The 16177-nt window shown below is 38.5% G+C and overlaps 1 protein-coding gene across 1 annotated transcript in view; it reads right to left on the reverse strand.

Moving 5' to 3' along the window:
- Positions 1-16177, reverse strand: part of cacna1hb (calcium channel, voltage-dependent, T type, alpha 1H subunit b) — a 218369-nt gene that overhangs the window by 154814 nt on the left and 47378 nt on the right. The window contains exon 6 of the mRNA XM_055157997.1: positions 5250-5409. Within this exon, the coding sequence (XP_055013972.1) occupies positions 5250-5409 (160 nt within the window). The remainder of the gene's footprint in view (positions 1-5249; positions 5410-16177) is intronic.

A 16177-nucleotide genomic window follows, 5' to 3' on the forward strand; every position in this document is an offset into this window, starting at 1 on the left:
CAATTTATATAAAAAATGGGGGTAGTCCTTGGCGGAGGTCTGCGCTCTCTGACTGCTTTTCTAGTTTTATTAATGTTCACTACTGAGAAAACCTGCTCACAAAGGTAGTAACTGTAAATCTATTATTTCTGTCTGCATGTCTGCGGGCAAATCAGAGGTTTTGACTGAATGGTGTACAAAAAATTGCAAATTCTGTCTTCAGGTTTTAAAATATAATTAAAATATGTTGGTAGAAAATCAGCCAAGGGCCAGATTAAAGGTCTTGGAGGGCCGGATCCGGTCACCAGGCCATATGTTTGACACCCCTACACTAGACAGTTCACAAAAACCCTGCAAGTGTGAGTCCGGGTACCAGCCAATCAGCACAGAGTCATACATTCTGTGTTGTCTACGATTCTCGAGATCAAGGATTTAAAGCCAGAACAACGAGAATGTTCAGTGAACATCATCAAGACGTTATTGTCCTTCTTCCTACAGGATTTGAGAAAAGCTTAATATACCAGTTAGCCCCATTAGTGCCACATTACATATGTCACGACCAAATAGCAGAGATTGGTTCTACTGTCGAGCGAACAAATTTTAAAGTTGTGAGGTCAGACAGTTTCCACGAAGTGAAAGCGGCTGATGAATCAGGCTAGCTGTTCACCCCCAAAAAGTCATTTTGCATCTTGGAATCTGCTAGCACACAATCACCCAAGACTGTGCAGCCTTCAATGCAAAAAACAGGCAAAGTCCCATAATAAACTTGTGATGTTCAACACCTACACTGTTCATATACATTGAGCTAGATTTAGTAGTTTTCAAGATAATTGCTTTTAAAATTATGTATGTTTTTTGGGACACCCAGTATTTTTTCCCTAAACTGTGCAGCCATTCTCCAGTCAGGTACAGCACCTCCATGTATGCCAACAGTCTCTCTCGAAAAGACCTGCAGCGTTTCTTCTTCGTATCTGCGCCTCCACCCACCACCCCCCTGTCAGTGATTATTAAGTTAGAGGTGGGCCAGAGAAGATGTGAGGCCAGTAGGTGAACATTGTGTTACCAGATATTATGTAGGCGCGTGTGTGAGCGTGTACAGAGGAGGAGGGCGTCAGTCAAACGGTGATGGGACATGACAGCCCGGCCCACGTGGGCGGCAAATCCGGTAACAGAGAAATTCAGAGTCGATCGTGAAATATCAAAACGAATGAAGCCTGGTCATATTTGGTGTTGTCTTTGAAGCAGGTGGTGCAACGCGTATGGCATATGCTGTGCTTTCTCAGGCGTTTGTGCGATATAATGGCCCTCTAATATCCCATTTATGTCCATCACATTTTTGGAGAAGAAAATAGCACAGCAAAATGGTAAGCCAGGGAGAGATTTCACAGAGCAAGTCGCTGTAGAGTCAATCTAATTACCCCAGCCAGAACGTGTCTCTGGCTGCAGGGCTGGAATATTGTTATTTTACTGGAGTGTGACTTTAAGGGGGCGCAAAACTATTATTTTTTAGTTTTTACTCTACACTGAATATGGTTTTGTTATATTCAAAGTTCTGCTTTAGATCATTTGATTTGATATTTGATATTTTTTAGTTTTGTTTAGCATTATTGTTCTACAGCTGCTTGCAAACTTTGGTGTTGCAACACTTCAATTTAGACATTGTGGGACAATTCAAGATTTTATTATTGTAAAAAAAACAGAGTGTCTATTTGCACCCTGGGTGATAATAGTTCAATGGACACGATTCTTCTATTTACACCCATCTCAAGAAAAAAGGGAATGGTGACGTGTCTGCTTACAGTATATTCCGCACTATTAGGTGCTCTGGATTATAAGACGCACTGTCATTAAATGGTCTATTTTCAAACGTTTTTCACAAATAAACTGCACTGGACTTTAAAGGAAACACAACAGTGTGATGGGTGAGTGGTTTTGTTTGTTTGTGGCATTCACGGTGACTCTGGGCTTTGTTCAGTTGTGGCGTGTAGGGAGGGTGCTGTCTGGGACCAACGGATTGTCGGCGTGTTCACAGTGACTCAGTTGTTCAGTTGTGTCTAGAAGTGGCACATTGCACTCGCTTTTTTGGTTCGTTCCTCCGTTCCGTTCCTCGTCAGCGTGGAGTGATGAGTGTGTCTGTGGGTGTGTTTCCCTGTGCAGGTCGCTGTCTGCTCCGTGTGTGTTTGTGTGTTCTGTGAGTGGTGCGGCTTTGTAGTTTACTGAAGTTGTGCTGGGACACCCGAGTGGATTTGTGTATAGGGCGCTCTGGATTGCGGGGTGCGCAGTGTTTTTTGATGGGGTGAGAGGCTTAAGAGCGAGCCTAATAGCCTGGAAAATACGGTACATTGTTTCCTGTGAAAAGTGCGGGAAGCTGGATTAGAAAATCCAAAGAAATAAAATTCAAAACGAAGGTAGGGTAAGGTAAAAGGTAAGTCAGTGTTGCTACAAAATATATTTGAAATGCCTGTCCGACCATTACTGTTTGGGTAATAAAGCTGAAAGCATCACAGCATCATGGACAGTTTATTGAGCTTGTGTGATGTATAGCTAGCGGTTCTGCTAGTTGATCTGTCTGTTCAGCAGTTCAAGTACAGCCTTGAGGAAGAGAATGGGAACATTAAAAGTGGTTCAAATGTAAGCATTTGGCCCTCGTAAGCACCAGAACTACTATAGCAAGTCATCAGCCATTTGAGATTAGAATGTATTTAATGCAACATTGTGCACAAAACCAAATCTAACGCCACGTGCCCATATGGAAAAAAACTGGAAAAAAAGATAAGAATTGACCACTGTCTTTGTAGTAAATCTTTATATAAGGTTAATATGTGTCATGTGTGGTTTACTCCTGAAAGTCGCCCCCTTTTGCATTTTTCTCATACAACTATATTATGAAAAACTAGTAAAGATAAAGTGAACATTTTGCATGACATTTACAGGTAATGTGCATGATCAACTACATTTTCTTTGTATGTTCCATGTAATGTTTGTGTTCTTTAATTATATGTTGCAGTAAAAAAAAACTGTTAGACTGGGGATTTGAACCCAGGTTACTCATGTAAAAGCCCAGTGACTTACCCATTAAGCTAACCTGCTGCTCCTCCCAAGTGATATGACCTGATATTTGACCTGAGATTTGTAAAAATGACCTTTGTCCAACTCTTGTGAGGATATTGTATGTGGGATTAGTGTCATATAATGTGTCATATAATGTGCAGCACATATTTACCAAAGATCTTGCAACTGTTTTCACTGTCATATACAAATCTTTTAGGATTCAGATAAAACATGTTAAAATGGTGTATGTATATGTATATATGGTGTATATGTATATATTTCCATATGGGAAGGCTAATTTGCATAAAATACCCGCCAATAAAAAACAGGATTAAAATCAGGACTAAAACCAAGTCTAAACCAGGATCTAAAAAAGGATTTAACCGGGACTAAACTATTAGGCGCAGACTGCTATTGATCGATGATTCCACATCATTTTGAGTAAAAAAACATCAAATATTACAGATTTTCACTGGGCTGGCGCCTTTATGTTTGTACTGACAGTGATTTTTATATATATATATATATATATATATATATATATATTTTTTTTTTTTTAAATAAATAACCAGGGTGTAAATAGCATTTTTGTCTAGGAACACCCAGGTGCATTCTATGTGCCACGATAAATACACCCGGGTGTAAATAACAACAATGGCTATTTGCCCTATGTGTGAATAACAGTGTTCGTTATTTACACCCAGCGTGCAAATAGCATCTGCCAAAAAAAAAGGGTGGTAAATTTTTTGTACAGCCTCTTGCTAATTGCAGCTCATCTTCGTGATCGTATGGCGGTTCCAAATTGAATCTTTTTAAATCATGTCTCAAGATTTTCCTCATGATCCGAACTCCTTCACTGCAGAGAGTCAAAATTGTGCAGAGGACACCAGGCTAAAGGTTGAAACGTTACATAAACAGAATGAAAAGCAAAGCAAAAAAACATACTGTCATAAAAATATCAAAAATAGAACATGTTGACCCCTACAGAACACATCCAAGGACTTGATTTGTAGAAGTTCTCAGTCTGTGTACCATTCGTTCTTTTGAATTTCAATTAAGAACGAAAAACAATAAAACGGGAAAACAGTTTGTTATTCTGTTTTAGTGTCAAACAAAAAACAGATTTCGACCTCTATTTGTAACGTTTAATTTAAAATTTATTTCGAATAACAGCAATCAGAAATCGGTGCCTATTTCAATTTTGATATTTTATTCTCTCTGGTTTATTTACCCCCGCACGTGAATTCAGTGTCAACCATGGATCTATAATAAAAACTATTTTTATTATAGTTATTTGGTGTCAACTGAGCGGTTTATCGCCGCTTCTTGTTTCTCGTAATGGAGTTCAACAATAACTTTCTAAGACACAAAAGTAAAGGCGGTGCTATAAAAGAAGAGAACATGTTTGTCCACAATATTGCAACGATTTTTCAGGTAAGTCCTTCTCGCAGCACAACTTCAAGGGCACATAAACCAGAGAGAATAAAATTTCCAGACTGAAATAGGCACGATGACTTGTTATTTGAAATAAACTTTAAATTAAATATTGGAAATTGAGGTCAAAATCTGTTTATTTGTTTGACATTAAAACGGAATATGAACCAACACAGTTTTCCTATTTTATTGCTTTTCGTTCTTAATTGAAATTCAAAACAACAAATGGTACACGGACCGTTCTCTTTAATTGTGTTCATGTGCTTGCTGGGATTTCATGGCGACTTTATATTTTTGGTGAGTTGAAACAAAAGGCTTTAATAGGAAAATCTGATACTTGATAAACTTCACAGAACATACACAATGTAATATTTCAGAAGATTGCCTAAAAACCAATAGACCGTTTCGTATAAGTAATCTTAACTTTTCAAATGGGTTCAGCCTTTGATCACGCAACTTAAAATATTCACTTGTAGAGCCAGAGGATAGTCATTCTGACAGGGAGACTTACCTTGGCTCATACCCAGGGAGGGAGCTTTTAAGTTGAGTGTTGTGGGGGTGAGGGCAGAAATACCCTGAGATGAAAAGGCTGTGTAAAGAAGCTTATGGCTATAGTACCCAGGGCTGATTAGAAAACTAACACGATTAGAGTATTGGGTATATCGATCTGCTCTTAGCAATAATACATGGATGAACGAGGCTAATCAGTTTGGAAGTAACTTGTGCCACGGATGGGGACATCAGACCGGCAGCTGTGACTCTCCCCTGTTACTATAGAAACTCACATCTTGACGTCATCGCCCATGAAGCAGCGGTTTCTCAACAGGCCTGCCCACAGCTGCACGCCGACGATGCCAAAGATGAAGAAGACGAAGAAGCAGAGCGCCAGCACGTTGCCCAGCATGGGGAGAGTGTCGAGAAGGAGGGTGACCAGGATACGCATGCCTGGAAATGGACACACACACACACACAGGCTGTTTAGTGGACTGGCAATAACAGGGAAAAAATGTCTAAAAATAAATCTGAAAACAATAAAAATATAAAGTGAAATGAAAACTGACAATGTTTGATTTTTAAAGTTTTGTTTTTCCATTTCAGAGATAATGCGCTCAATCCCACACACAACAGCACAGACAATGGTGACTGTCTGTCTGATAAAAACAGTCTATAATATTGTGTTTTCTTCTAATAAGACAAATAGTGTAAAAAGCTATTGCCTGGCTCACAAATGGGTCTGAATTTTCTCCAGGGAGCACCCAGGCATGGTCAGCCTGACAGATCTGGCAGATCAATCAGACCGACCGTGCCGTGCCTGGGAACAACAGAAGGCAGAAGTCCCACCCCCCAAACACGTCAGGTAAATAATCAATAACTTTTTACACTACTGTCATATTAGAAGAAAACGCAAAAATAGTCAAAATTGTTTGTGGTAATTGTGGGATCTATAGTAATAAGCAGGCACAGTTTGTAATGCTCTAATAGAATGATAATAGATTATTTGTTTATTTATTTCATTCATTACATATAAAAAGACATTAACAGTGTCCTAACATCAAACATAGAAGAAATTTATGGAAAGGAGCAGAAAGAAAAGTCATCTCATGTTATCTGCCCTGTTTTGCCTTTTACAGACTAAACATCAACACTGATAGTCACTTTAAAACATTTTAAATCAGTACATTTCAGTTCAGGCACAATCAATCACATCAATTGCAAACAGAAATCTTCACTATTGTGCACAACGACTTATTTTCCTTTTTCATACATACACATTGCAGTGGATTTTATGCTTTTATGTCATCATTGTACTTGATTCTTTCATTTCTTTGTCAAGACTATTTCTTAAATGAACTGCCTTCACAGCGACGCTTCACTCCATAACCTTGGTTCTGAATCTGAGTTTTTTGAACATGTAGGTTGCTTTTAAACTGTAGTGGTTTGTTCTCATCTCAAACAGTCTTTGAATATTTACAGGTAACACTCTGCACTTATACATAATTTTGAGGATACTTAAGTCAAAAATATTATGCATTTTCAGCACTTTAATTTGAACAAATAATGGGTTGGATTACTCTATAATGACTGTTGGTGATCATTCTCAAGGCACTTTTCTGTAAAATAAATAATAAGAATGCGCCACCCACCTCAGATATTTTATTTTATTTTATATAAGATTAGTATTAGATTAGAGACATTTTATTTTTTATATTTAATGTGCACTATAAACAAATCAGATTTTATTAATTGTAAAGTGTTCCCGGGCATGCAAAAATATCTAAATATGGATATATCGTATCATTTAATGTGATGATACAGTGTCAGTATCGGGGACTGCGGTATCGAGTATTTTTTGGTATATTTTACTAAATTATTTTCTTACAGCAATACAGTTTTGTTGCTTGTTTAGAAAGGAAAGAAGAAAAGGAAAAACGTTTCTGCGACATATTTGACATTTTCTCTGTTTTGAGGATTAAAAAGTTTGTGTTTCATATTTACTTTGCACAAGAAGTGGTTTAACAAAGACTTTTATTATCACAATGATGATTTATTTTTAATATTTATTTTTTATTAAACTGTATCAAATTGAAGCTCACTGTATCGAGATATGTATCGTATCACGGCCTACGTATTGAGGTATGTATCGTATCAGGCAACTTCTTAACGATACCCATTCCTAGTCATAGATGTGTCTCTTGTGGTGAGAAATGACAATTTAAGTGAATGTTTCTTTCTGATAAATATCATTTTGTAATTTAGAAGCGTGGTCATAGATAAGTCCTTTGTGTTTCACTGCAAACTCAAATATTTGCAGTTAATATGACTCTTAGTTTTCTGTTATGGCAACTCAATTATTTTCATTAATTATGACTTAAAATCAGGAGTTTTCAAACCGCTGGAATAAGTTCACTTATTTGATGAAGCGCTTTGAAATAGTATTGTATTGTAGCATATAAATTAAGTTTATTTTTAAATCATCACTATTTGAAACAACAGAAAAAATAACAGGACTTTATCATTGTCAGTATTTAATTACTTCAATCTACTAAGATACTAGCCTCATCAATGTTAAGTTACGCTCACTTATACCCACAACTTGTTAAATGACTCAAAAAGAAGAACATGTTACAGCAACTTGACATAATTAAGTTAGTAGGACTATTTCTAAAACTGACTATACACAACTTAATCTATTTAATTACTTTGGATGTTCAGGTTTACAGTGTGATTGTGAGATATAAGAAACATTTTATACAGCAGCAGGTCTGATACAACATAAAATATGTAAATAAGATCTACACTATTTACAGCCTTAATAAAGCATGAATAAAAGACTTCAATTCAAATGAGCAAATAGTTTGTTGGGAAAGATTCAGGCTTAGTAAATACTTACAGTATTTAAGGGGGTAGGGTTAGGCTATCTACATTATTTTTTTCATGGTTCAGGTGGTCCTACCACTTATACTCCGGTGCAACTTATATATTAAAATGTTCACACTGAAGCTGTGAGAGGCTCTAGTCTTGTGTGTGAGTATTTGCTGCTCCTTTTACTCCTGTACCACTGGCACTTCACTCTACTGCACATGTCTCCTGCAGAAAGAGCCTCTGTCCTGTTTGTATCATGTCAGTTGATCACAGCATTACTTCTGAACCACTGAAAATATAACATTTAAACAAACTTTTAAAGATGACAGAGAAGACTGAACACAAATGCCCCCAAAAAGAAAATCAGATTTTGCAGATTACAAGCTGCATGTAGCGAAATATTCAGCCGAAAACGGTAATCGAGCAGCAGAAAGAAAGTTTGGAGTGAGTGAGAAACTTGTGACACCGAGAGAGTGCACCATGAAACTTTCCTGAAGTCACTGGATGGATGGACAAAGCCTGGACTTCAGTGACACCGAAACCATCCTGTCGGGATTCAGAAAGGCCAGAATAATTCTAACAGGAACTGATGTTAAATCTGACAACAGCTACACAGAAGAGGAAGCGGCGCTCTGTTTACCTCTGGAGGTCACCAAGTTGCTCAGAAGTGACACCGAGAATGAAGAATTGAATGGATTTAGTGATTTGGAGTGAGATGGAGAGTTTGTTAAACTTGTTCTGTTCTGTTGTTTATGTTATAGTTTATCTGAAGAACTGTTCATATGTGATGTTAACAGTCTGTTGTTCTCTCTTCTATTATTATTACTAGAACTTGACTTTCAAGATGAAATGTCAGTTCCTGGTCTCTGATTTTACAAAATTAATTTCCCCCAAAAAAGTGCGACTTACAGTATAGTGCGACGTACATATATATTTTTTTTTCTTCTTCATTATGCACTTTTGGCTGGTGAGACTTACAGTCCGAAAAATATGGTAATCAGTTGTTATTATGCCTGAGTCATCCTTTAAAAATGATTTGTTCATAATGAAATGCGTTTTATGATTATGACTAATTAAGAAGTAGTTATTATAAAGTGTGCCAAGTGTTTTGTTTAAGTTTGGAAAGGGGTGGGCCGTAATGCTGTATTCCTGTTACACACAATCTATTTGGAATACACTGCACCCTGTTGTAGAAAACCCTCTTGTCCCTTGCAATGCCCAGGCAGGGGAAGTCTGTTTAGTGTATGCTGCACACAATCAGTGGAGCACAATGAATTCAATGTCAAATAATTAGGGTGCAAGTATTGGTAATTGGCCTCCCCTCTATTCTCTTGAAAACAAAAGCTCGAACAAAAGCCTTCTCCTTACTGTCTCCTCATCGAACGTACTTCAAACACACTTTTAGAGGAACCAAGGTCACTCTGTGTAAAACTGAGCTCGCGGGCCAATTTGTGCACAACACAAGCGTCGTAATGGCTGCTCTGACTTTGTTCACTATGTCCTGTTTGGTTTGCACGAGCGTCCATCAAAGACAAAGCTGTACGTTAATAGCTACTGATGCTAACTGCTCTAAGAGGTTAAATAAAGTCACATTTAGAGTGTACTCAGGCAGCACTAGAGCTACAACTATATCTTTTCATTGTAGCAGATGTCTCAGAGGTTTAAGTGTTTAAAGGGCCTGTATTACGCAGATTTTTGATCTATGTTAGAATGTTGTTTTCTCAATAAAAACATACCTGGAGATGTAGTTTGTTTCATTCAAACTAGTTTAAAAATCTTGCATAGTTAGGCTGAGACTATGTTCCACTGTTTTCCACTGTCATTACTGGACTAAAGGTAAAAGGAGCTATTACTACCACTTCAAGATATCACAAGGTGGAATAGAGCATTTTGAGCTTTGGAGGTCCATCCATCTATTTTCTTCCACTTATCCGGGGCCGGGTCTCGGGGGCAGCAGTCTAAGCAGGGACTCCCAAACTTGCTTCACCACAGACACATCTTCCAGCTCCTCCAGGGGGACCCCAAGTTGTTCCCAGGCCAGCCCAGAGACATAGTCCCTCCAGCGTGTCCTGGCTCTTCCTCGGGGCCTCCTTCAAGTATCTCGGGGTCTTGTTCACTAGTGAGGGGAATATGGAGCGTGAGATTGGCAGGCGGCTTGGTGCAGCATCAGCAGTGATGTGGTCGCTGTATCGGACCGTTGTGGTGAAGAGGGAGCTGAGCCGAAATGCAAAGCTCTTGATTTACCGAATGACCGAAAGAAGAAGATCGCGGATACAAGCGCTCGAAATGGGTTTCCTCCGCAGGGTGGCTGGGTGCTCCCTTAGAGATAGGGTGAGGAGCTCAGTCACACGGGAGGAGCTCGGAGTAGAGCTGCTGCTCCTCCACGTCAAGAGAAGCAGCTAAGGTGGCTCAGGCATCTGTTCTGCATGCCTGGAGGTGTCCCACTAGAAAGAGGCCCCAAGGTTTGGAGGTGTAGACTGATAATAAAGGAGTACTCAAGCAGGTGTTTTTTTTTTTTGGTTTGTTTGTTTTTCTTCCACATATTTTTAGCAATTTTTTTTGTCTTTTTTTGTCATTTCTACATTCATTGTTGTTGTCAACAGTGAAGTTCATTTTAAGAAACGGTTATAACAACATTCTTACTGGTTACTAAACATATTTCAAGAACAAAATCTGCTGAAAAACCCCCAAAAAGTGCAGACTATGTAAATTGTTTCAAATGTTCAGTTAAATATTAATGCTGCTTAAATACAGACCATGTGCAGCTGGAGCTTAATATGTCTTAGCTTGAAAATCGTGTGGCTCCCTGGAATGTTCAGGTCAAAGGTCAGGTCTGTGTAGAAGAAGGCCAGTTCACTATAATAACACATGGTTTTACAGTAGTTTAGAGGAATAAAACCGCCTGTCATTGAATTAATAAAAGATTGATACGTTTAATGCCACTGTGGAACATCCCAGGCAAAGCATTAACATCACCATGGAGATTAAAGTGTCTTTCTACCAAAGCTGCACTAGAAATACCTTCACGTAACACGGAATCATCTTTAGTGAAATAAACGTGGCAGACAGAATGGTTCAGCGGGTGAAAAAGTTTGAGCTTAAGGATCATTTGAATTACATAACAAAGCTTTGGAGAGCAAGCAAGCAAAGCAAAACTATCTCCATGGAGACAAGCACGAAGCAGACCTCTTCCAGAAAATGGCAGTGCACCTTTAATATCTTGTTCAATAGGCATTATGTAAAAGCGAATTGAACGAATGCGTGCATATGAAAATTATGATTTGTCAGATAAAACACCACTGTCCAAAAGAGAGAAGCCAGTTAAGTGTTTAAAGAGGGGGTATTATGCAAAATATTTTTAGCTTTCTACCATGTTCCCTCATTGGCACAGCCCCTTCACATAGGGCTGTGCCAAAAATCGATAATAAGGGGAGCGCATTTTAATAGCCGTTTAGCTGAAGAGGCATCACCGCGCTCTTGTTTAGTGAAAGCTCTGAGTTAGGGCCACAGCATGACTCTTTAGGTCTCCTCACTTGTCCTCGCATTTCAAATTTTAACGTACCGTAATTTCCACATCAACAAAAATTTTAAAAGAAAAAAAAAGTGTACATACATAGACCGCACGTGACTATAAGCTGCAGGTGTCCACGTTGTAACTTGAGATATTTACACAGAAAGATTTTTTATTTTTATTTTACCGGTACACAGCAGTAAAACGACAGGATTATCAGACTACATAACTTGGCGGTTTACTGCGCAATCATGTCTCCTGTCTGTCAAAGTCTCTATCCTGTCTGGTATCATGTCTCCTGCAGAAAGAGCCTCTGTCCTGTCTGGTATCATGTCTCCTGCAAAAAAAAGTCTCTGTTCTATCTGGTATCATGTCTCCTGCAAAAAAAAGTCTCTGTCCTGTCTGGTATCATGTCTCCTGCAGAAAGAGTATCTGTTCTGTCTGGTATCATGTCTCCTGCAGAAAGAGTCTCTGTCCTGTCTGGTATCATGTCTCCTGCAAAAAAAAGTCTCTGTCCTGTCTGGTATTATGTCTCCTGTACAAAGAGCCGCTGTCCTGTCTGGTATCATGTCTCCTGTACAAAGAGCCGCTGTCCTGTCTGGTATCATGTCAGTCTCTTGTAGGATTTCAGTAGATTTCAGGCTCTCCCAGGGGGCAGGGCTAGTTGTATGGATCAGGTATGAGTGGATGTCCGGCTGCTGAAGTTTGAGACAATTCTTCTCGTCGTTTACGTACTCACCTGCATTTCACACATACGGGTCATTAAGTCGTATCCCACTCACTAATATTAATTCAGCATCATAACTTATTTTATCTCACGGTGATACAGTGTTTTATTGCTGGCGTTGTAACTTCATGTGAACCGCACAGACAGCGGTTCTTTCTGCACTCAGGCTCCGAGCACATCCGCTGTGCTGCAAGACAAATAATCATCCATATATCCAGTGTTGGGAAGGTGACTTTTAAAATGCATTCCCCTACAAATTACAAATTACATATCCCAAAATGGAGTTTGTAACATAATTCATTAAATTACTTTAGGTGAGTAACGTAATCTGAATACTTTGGATTACTTGATATTGTCATGCTTTTTAAAACTACATGAAAGTTGCAACCACATCCTGAAAATTCTTGTTTGTTCTCTTCAAATTGTCTGTTGAGCCCAAGTCTCCATGAACAGACTTTTGTTTACTGTAGAGAAGTAAAAACTAGGATATTTTAGCATAAGAATTTTTATCTGCTTAAAGAAAATAAAAAGCCCAGTCTTTCCTTAACCAGATTAAAAAGATTATTGATAGAGAAATGCTTTTTATATGAGCTCACTGCTGTTTTAAATTATGTCCACCCTACTGTTAGGTGTCATATTGTTTATTAAAAAAAAATAAATCACTTTCAGTACAAACATAAAGGTGCCAGCCCAGTAAAAACCTGTAATATTTAATGTTTTGTACTCAAATGATGCAGAATCAGATTATTGACAACGACGATTATTAACGACCTCGTCCACTGTGTGACCGACGCCACCGACGTTAACATGATGTTTACATAGCTCTTATTGTGTGTGTTCTGTTTGAGTTTCCAGCAATGAGTGGAATTACCGAATAAAAAAAAAATTTAAAAAAGGGGATATAGCCCAAAATGTGAAAACAGGAAAATACCGCCATGTAATCCATTTATTTCAACAAAGTAACTGTAATCCAATTACCTCTCACTGAAACAATAACTGTAACCGAATACAGTTACTCATAATTTGTACTCTGATTATGTAATGCCGGTATATGTAATCCATTACTCCCCAACACTGCATATATCAGCCGCATCATTGTATAAGCCACAGGGTTTAAAGTGTGAGAAAAAAGTAGCATCTTATAGTCTGGAAATTACACTAAATCTGCACAATTTGACTGAAAGTCCAGTCTCTGTGTGTGTGTCTGCTTTTGTGTGTGCGGTGCCATCTGAGCGCTCCCCCTCCCTCTGTCTGATCCAGCCACAGATCCTCACATTTTCTCCGCTCCTCCATGTTTCTGCCGCTAATGGTAACACGTATTCATTTGGGTTTAATGTATTGTACAAACTCATTCCAAAATGTAAATGTAAAAACTGTAGCGATCCTGACATTCCTCTCTTTACACCTGAAGTCAATCTGTCTATGTTTTTAATAAGATGGAAGAAGATCGAATCAAAAATCGAGATTAATCAGTATGGGGGGAAAAAATCTTGATTCTTTTTTCACAAACCTGATGCGACGTGCGGTAGCTGACTGTGTTGTGAAAGCGCTCTGAAAGGAGAGTGACATAACACAGAGAGCAAAGGGACGGGAGACTCAGCATCAAAACCGAAAGCGAAACTTATAAAACATGTTAATGCGTTGTTTTCTGCAAATAAAGCATTTTCAAAACAATAAAGGCGAACGTGGCGATCTAAATATGTTTTGTGTTGGCAGTTATTACCCCCACAGAAGTAACTGCCCCTCCTGTGCTCCTCCGTTACTCAACACAGTGCTTTAATTTAGAGAGCTATAACCAGAGCAATCTCCGCACTGTTTTATCACTGTGTCAGCACTAGGGAAAGGTCTGCGAACCTATTATCACTTGAGAATGAAAGAATATCCCCTGGCTTATGTAAACGTGTTTAAACCATCACGACCGCCTTCAATGGCATCGGGCCAAGGCTAAAGAGCTTAAGCTGAGACTTCTGGAGGTGGCCATTTAGCCTAAGTGAGACAAACTACGTCATTACACACACAATAACAGCAAAAGGCTCTTAATGAAAGGCTGATTGCTTGTGAAGTACAGTGCTGCTGATGTATCAGTTGTGTAGATTGACAGTGTTAAAAGCTGCGGTACCCGATGTTTTCATAAATTACTACTTTTTGTGTTTATACCAAAAGAGTGTATTGTAAAAGCACTTGAGACAGCAATGAGACATCTCCACACTGACTGCATCTAATAATCAAGCAGTTTATCGCTCATCAGCCCAGAAGTAAGAGCCAAAAGCAGTGCTCTGATTCGCTCGGGTAGTCCACCTCACTTTAACTTTGTTTGAAAAATGCTGCTCTAAAGTGACACACACACACTCCAAAATGAATACATGTGGATATGTTAACGATGTGCCAAAGGCTTTGTGAGAGCTATGGAGGAGTTTACCCTTCCAGACCGTATCGACAGTATTGTATCAACACCTGAGAATATGTTTTATATAACTGCGCATAACTCTCCAACCAGAAAAGATAGAAACTTATTTTTTTTTCCCTTAAAAATCTGACATCTGCTATCCTGATTCATCAGTCAGTTTCACTTTGTGGAAACCGTCTGATAGTGCAGCATTAGAATTTGTCCACTCAACGATAGGTAGGTACATTTTTATTTAACTAATCACTCCTATTTGGTCGGGATGTATGTAATGCACCGCTAACAGAACTAACTGGTATATTAAGCTTTTCCCAAATCTCATAGGAAGAAGGACAATAATGTCTTTCCCCTTGATAAAATTCGCCAAACATTCTTTAAATCCTCGATCTCGGGAATCGTTGACAACACAGAATGTATTACTCTTCGCTGATTGGCTGGTGCCCGAACTCACACTTCTGGGATTTTTGCAAGGCGTCTAGTGTATTCCAATTCCTGACCTAGTCGCTGGAGAGAAAGGTGGCGTCAGCCTGGCTAGGCAGTTCCGGCTTTCCAAGCGAATTTCCAGCATCATCCTACGTCTCACACACACGCTGCATGATGACAAAGGAAAAACAAATGTCCAACTGGAGCTTTATTTTCTGTCAAACTAATGCGCTCCATACATTTTGATTGGTCCAAACTTTGCCAAAGAGTGTAGTGAGTCAAAATGTTTGACTGCTCTGAGCGTCTGTGTTTGTAACAATTGAAAAAGCTGCTCTAAGTGCAGTTATTTCACAAATAAATGGCAAATTACGCATCTTAGTCTGTGTAATTGTGCATCCCTTGATATTTTTATTTGAAAGGTTTATTTCAGTCAAAATGTACAAATCCAAATGTAATAAACTCCATAGAAATGTAGGAAGTGATGTGGCTCTGTGACCTGGACCTGACACCAGCTGTTTCCATGACTGACACCAGGAAAGTCATGGGGCCATTGCACTTTTTTTTTTGTTGTTGTTTTGAGAACAATAAAGGTTTGTTTAGTTAACTTACAGACTTGATATTTAACACTTTTGTAGCTACGCCCCCAAAGTAAGCATTTTTTAATATCCAAAAAGTTGTTTATACATCTTTGCTGTGTGTTTTGTATGAAAGAGTGTGAATTTTAATTTTCCCCCTTTTTTTTTTTTTTTTTTTTTATTTCTGGTCCTGTAGCTTTTATTACAGTCATATGACACAACTAAAGCAACAGATTGTTGGTATTATGGGGGTAAAAGGGAGAATTTTAAAAGCAAAATTAAGAAAAAAAAATCCAAGAGAGGACAAATATATTAAACTTGCCCTTTAGTCTGGAAGGGTTAAACACATACTTCCTCCTTCTGCGGTTTGAAAAGCAGGTACCCCAACTTCAAGTAACAGACAGATGAGAATATGAGGGCTGGCCAGATTTCATTTAGTTTCTGATATGTTTTGCAGTGTCTTGCTTTGTTATGTCTATACTGAACAGTAAAAATCGCCACAGACAGACACCACAGTCAATAAAATCAAAATAAAAAGTGAAATTTTAACTAAGCAATAACCGTTATGCTTCACTGGCCTGATCTGAATATCCAATCAGAGATAACGTTCTAATAGCCATTAAAAACATTCAAAAATGTTAATACTGTAATAATAATAACAATGTACATTAGTTTATTAGAACTGAGCCGTATGTTTCTAGTTTCATTTG

This window comes from Boleophthalmus pectinirostris, unplaced genomic scaffold (genome assembly GCF_026225935.1).
Source record: "Boleophthalmus pectinirostris isolate CB_2022bp ecotype Guang Dong unplaced genomic scaffold, ASM2622593v1 HiC_scaffold_22, whole genome shotgun sequence".
NCBI lineage: Eukaryota > Metazoa > Chordata > Actinopteri > Gobiiformes > Gobiidae > Boleophthalmus > Boleophthalmus pectinirostris.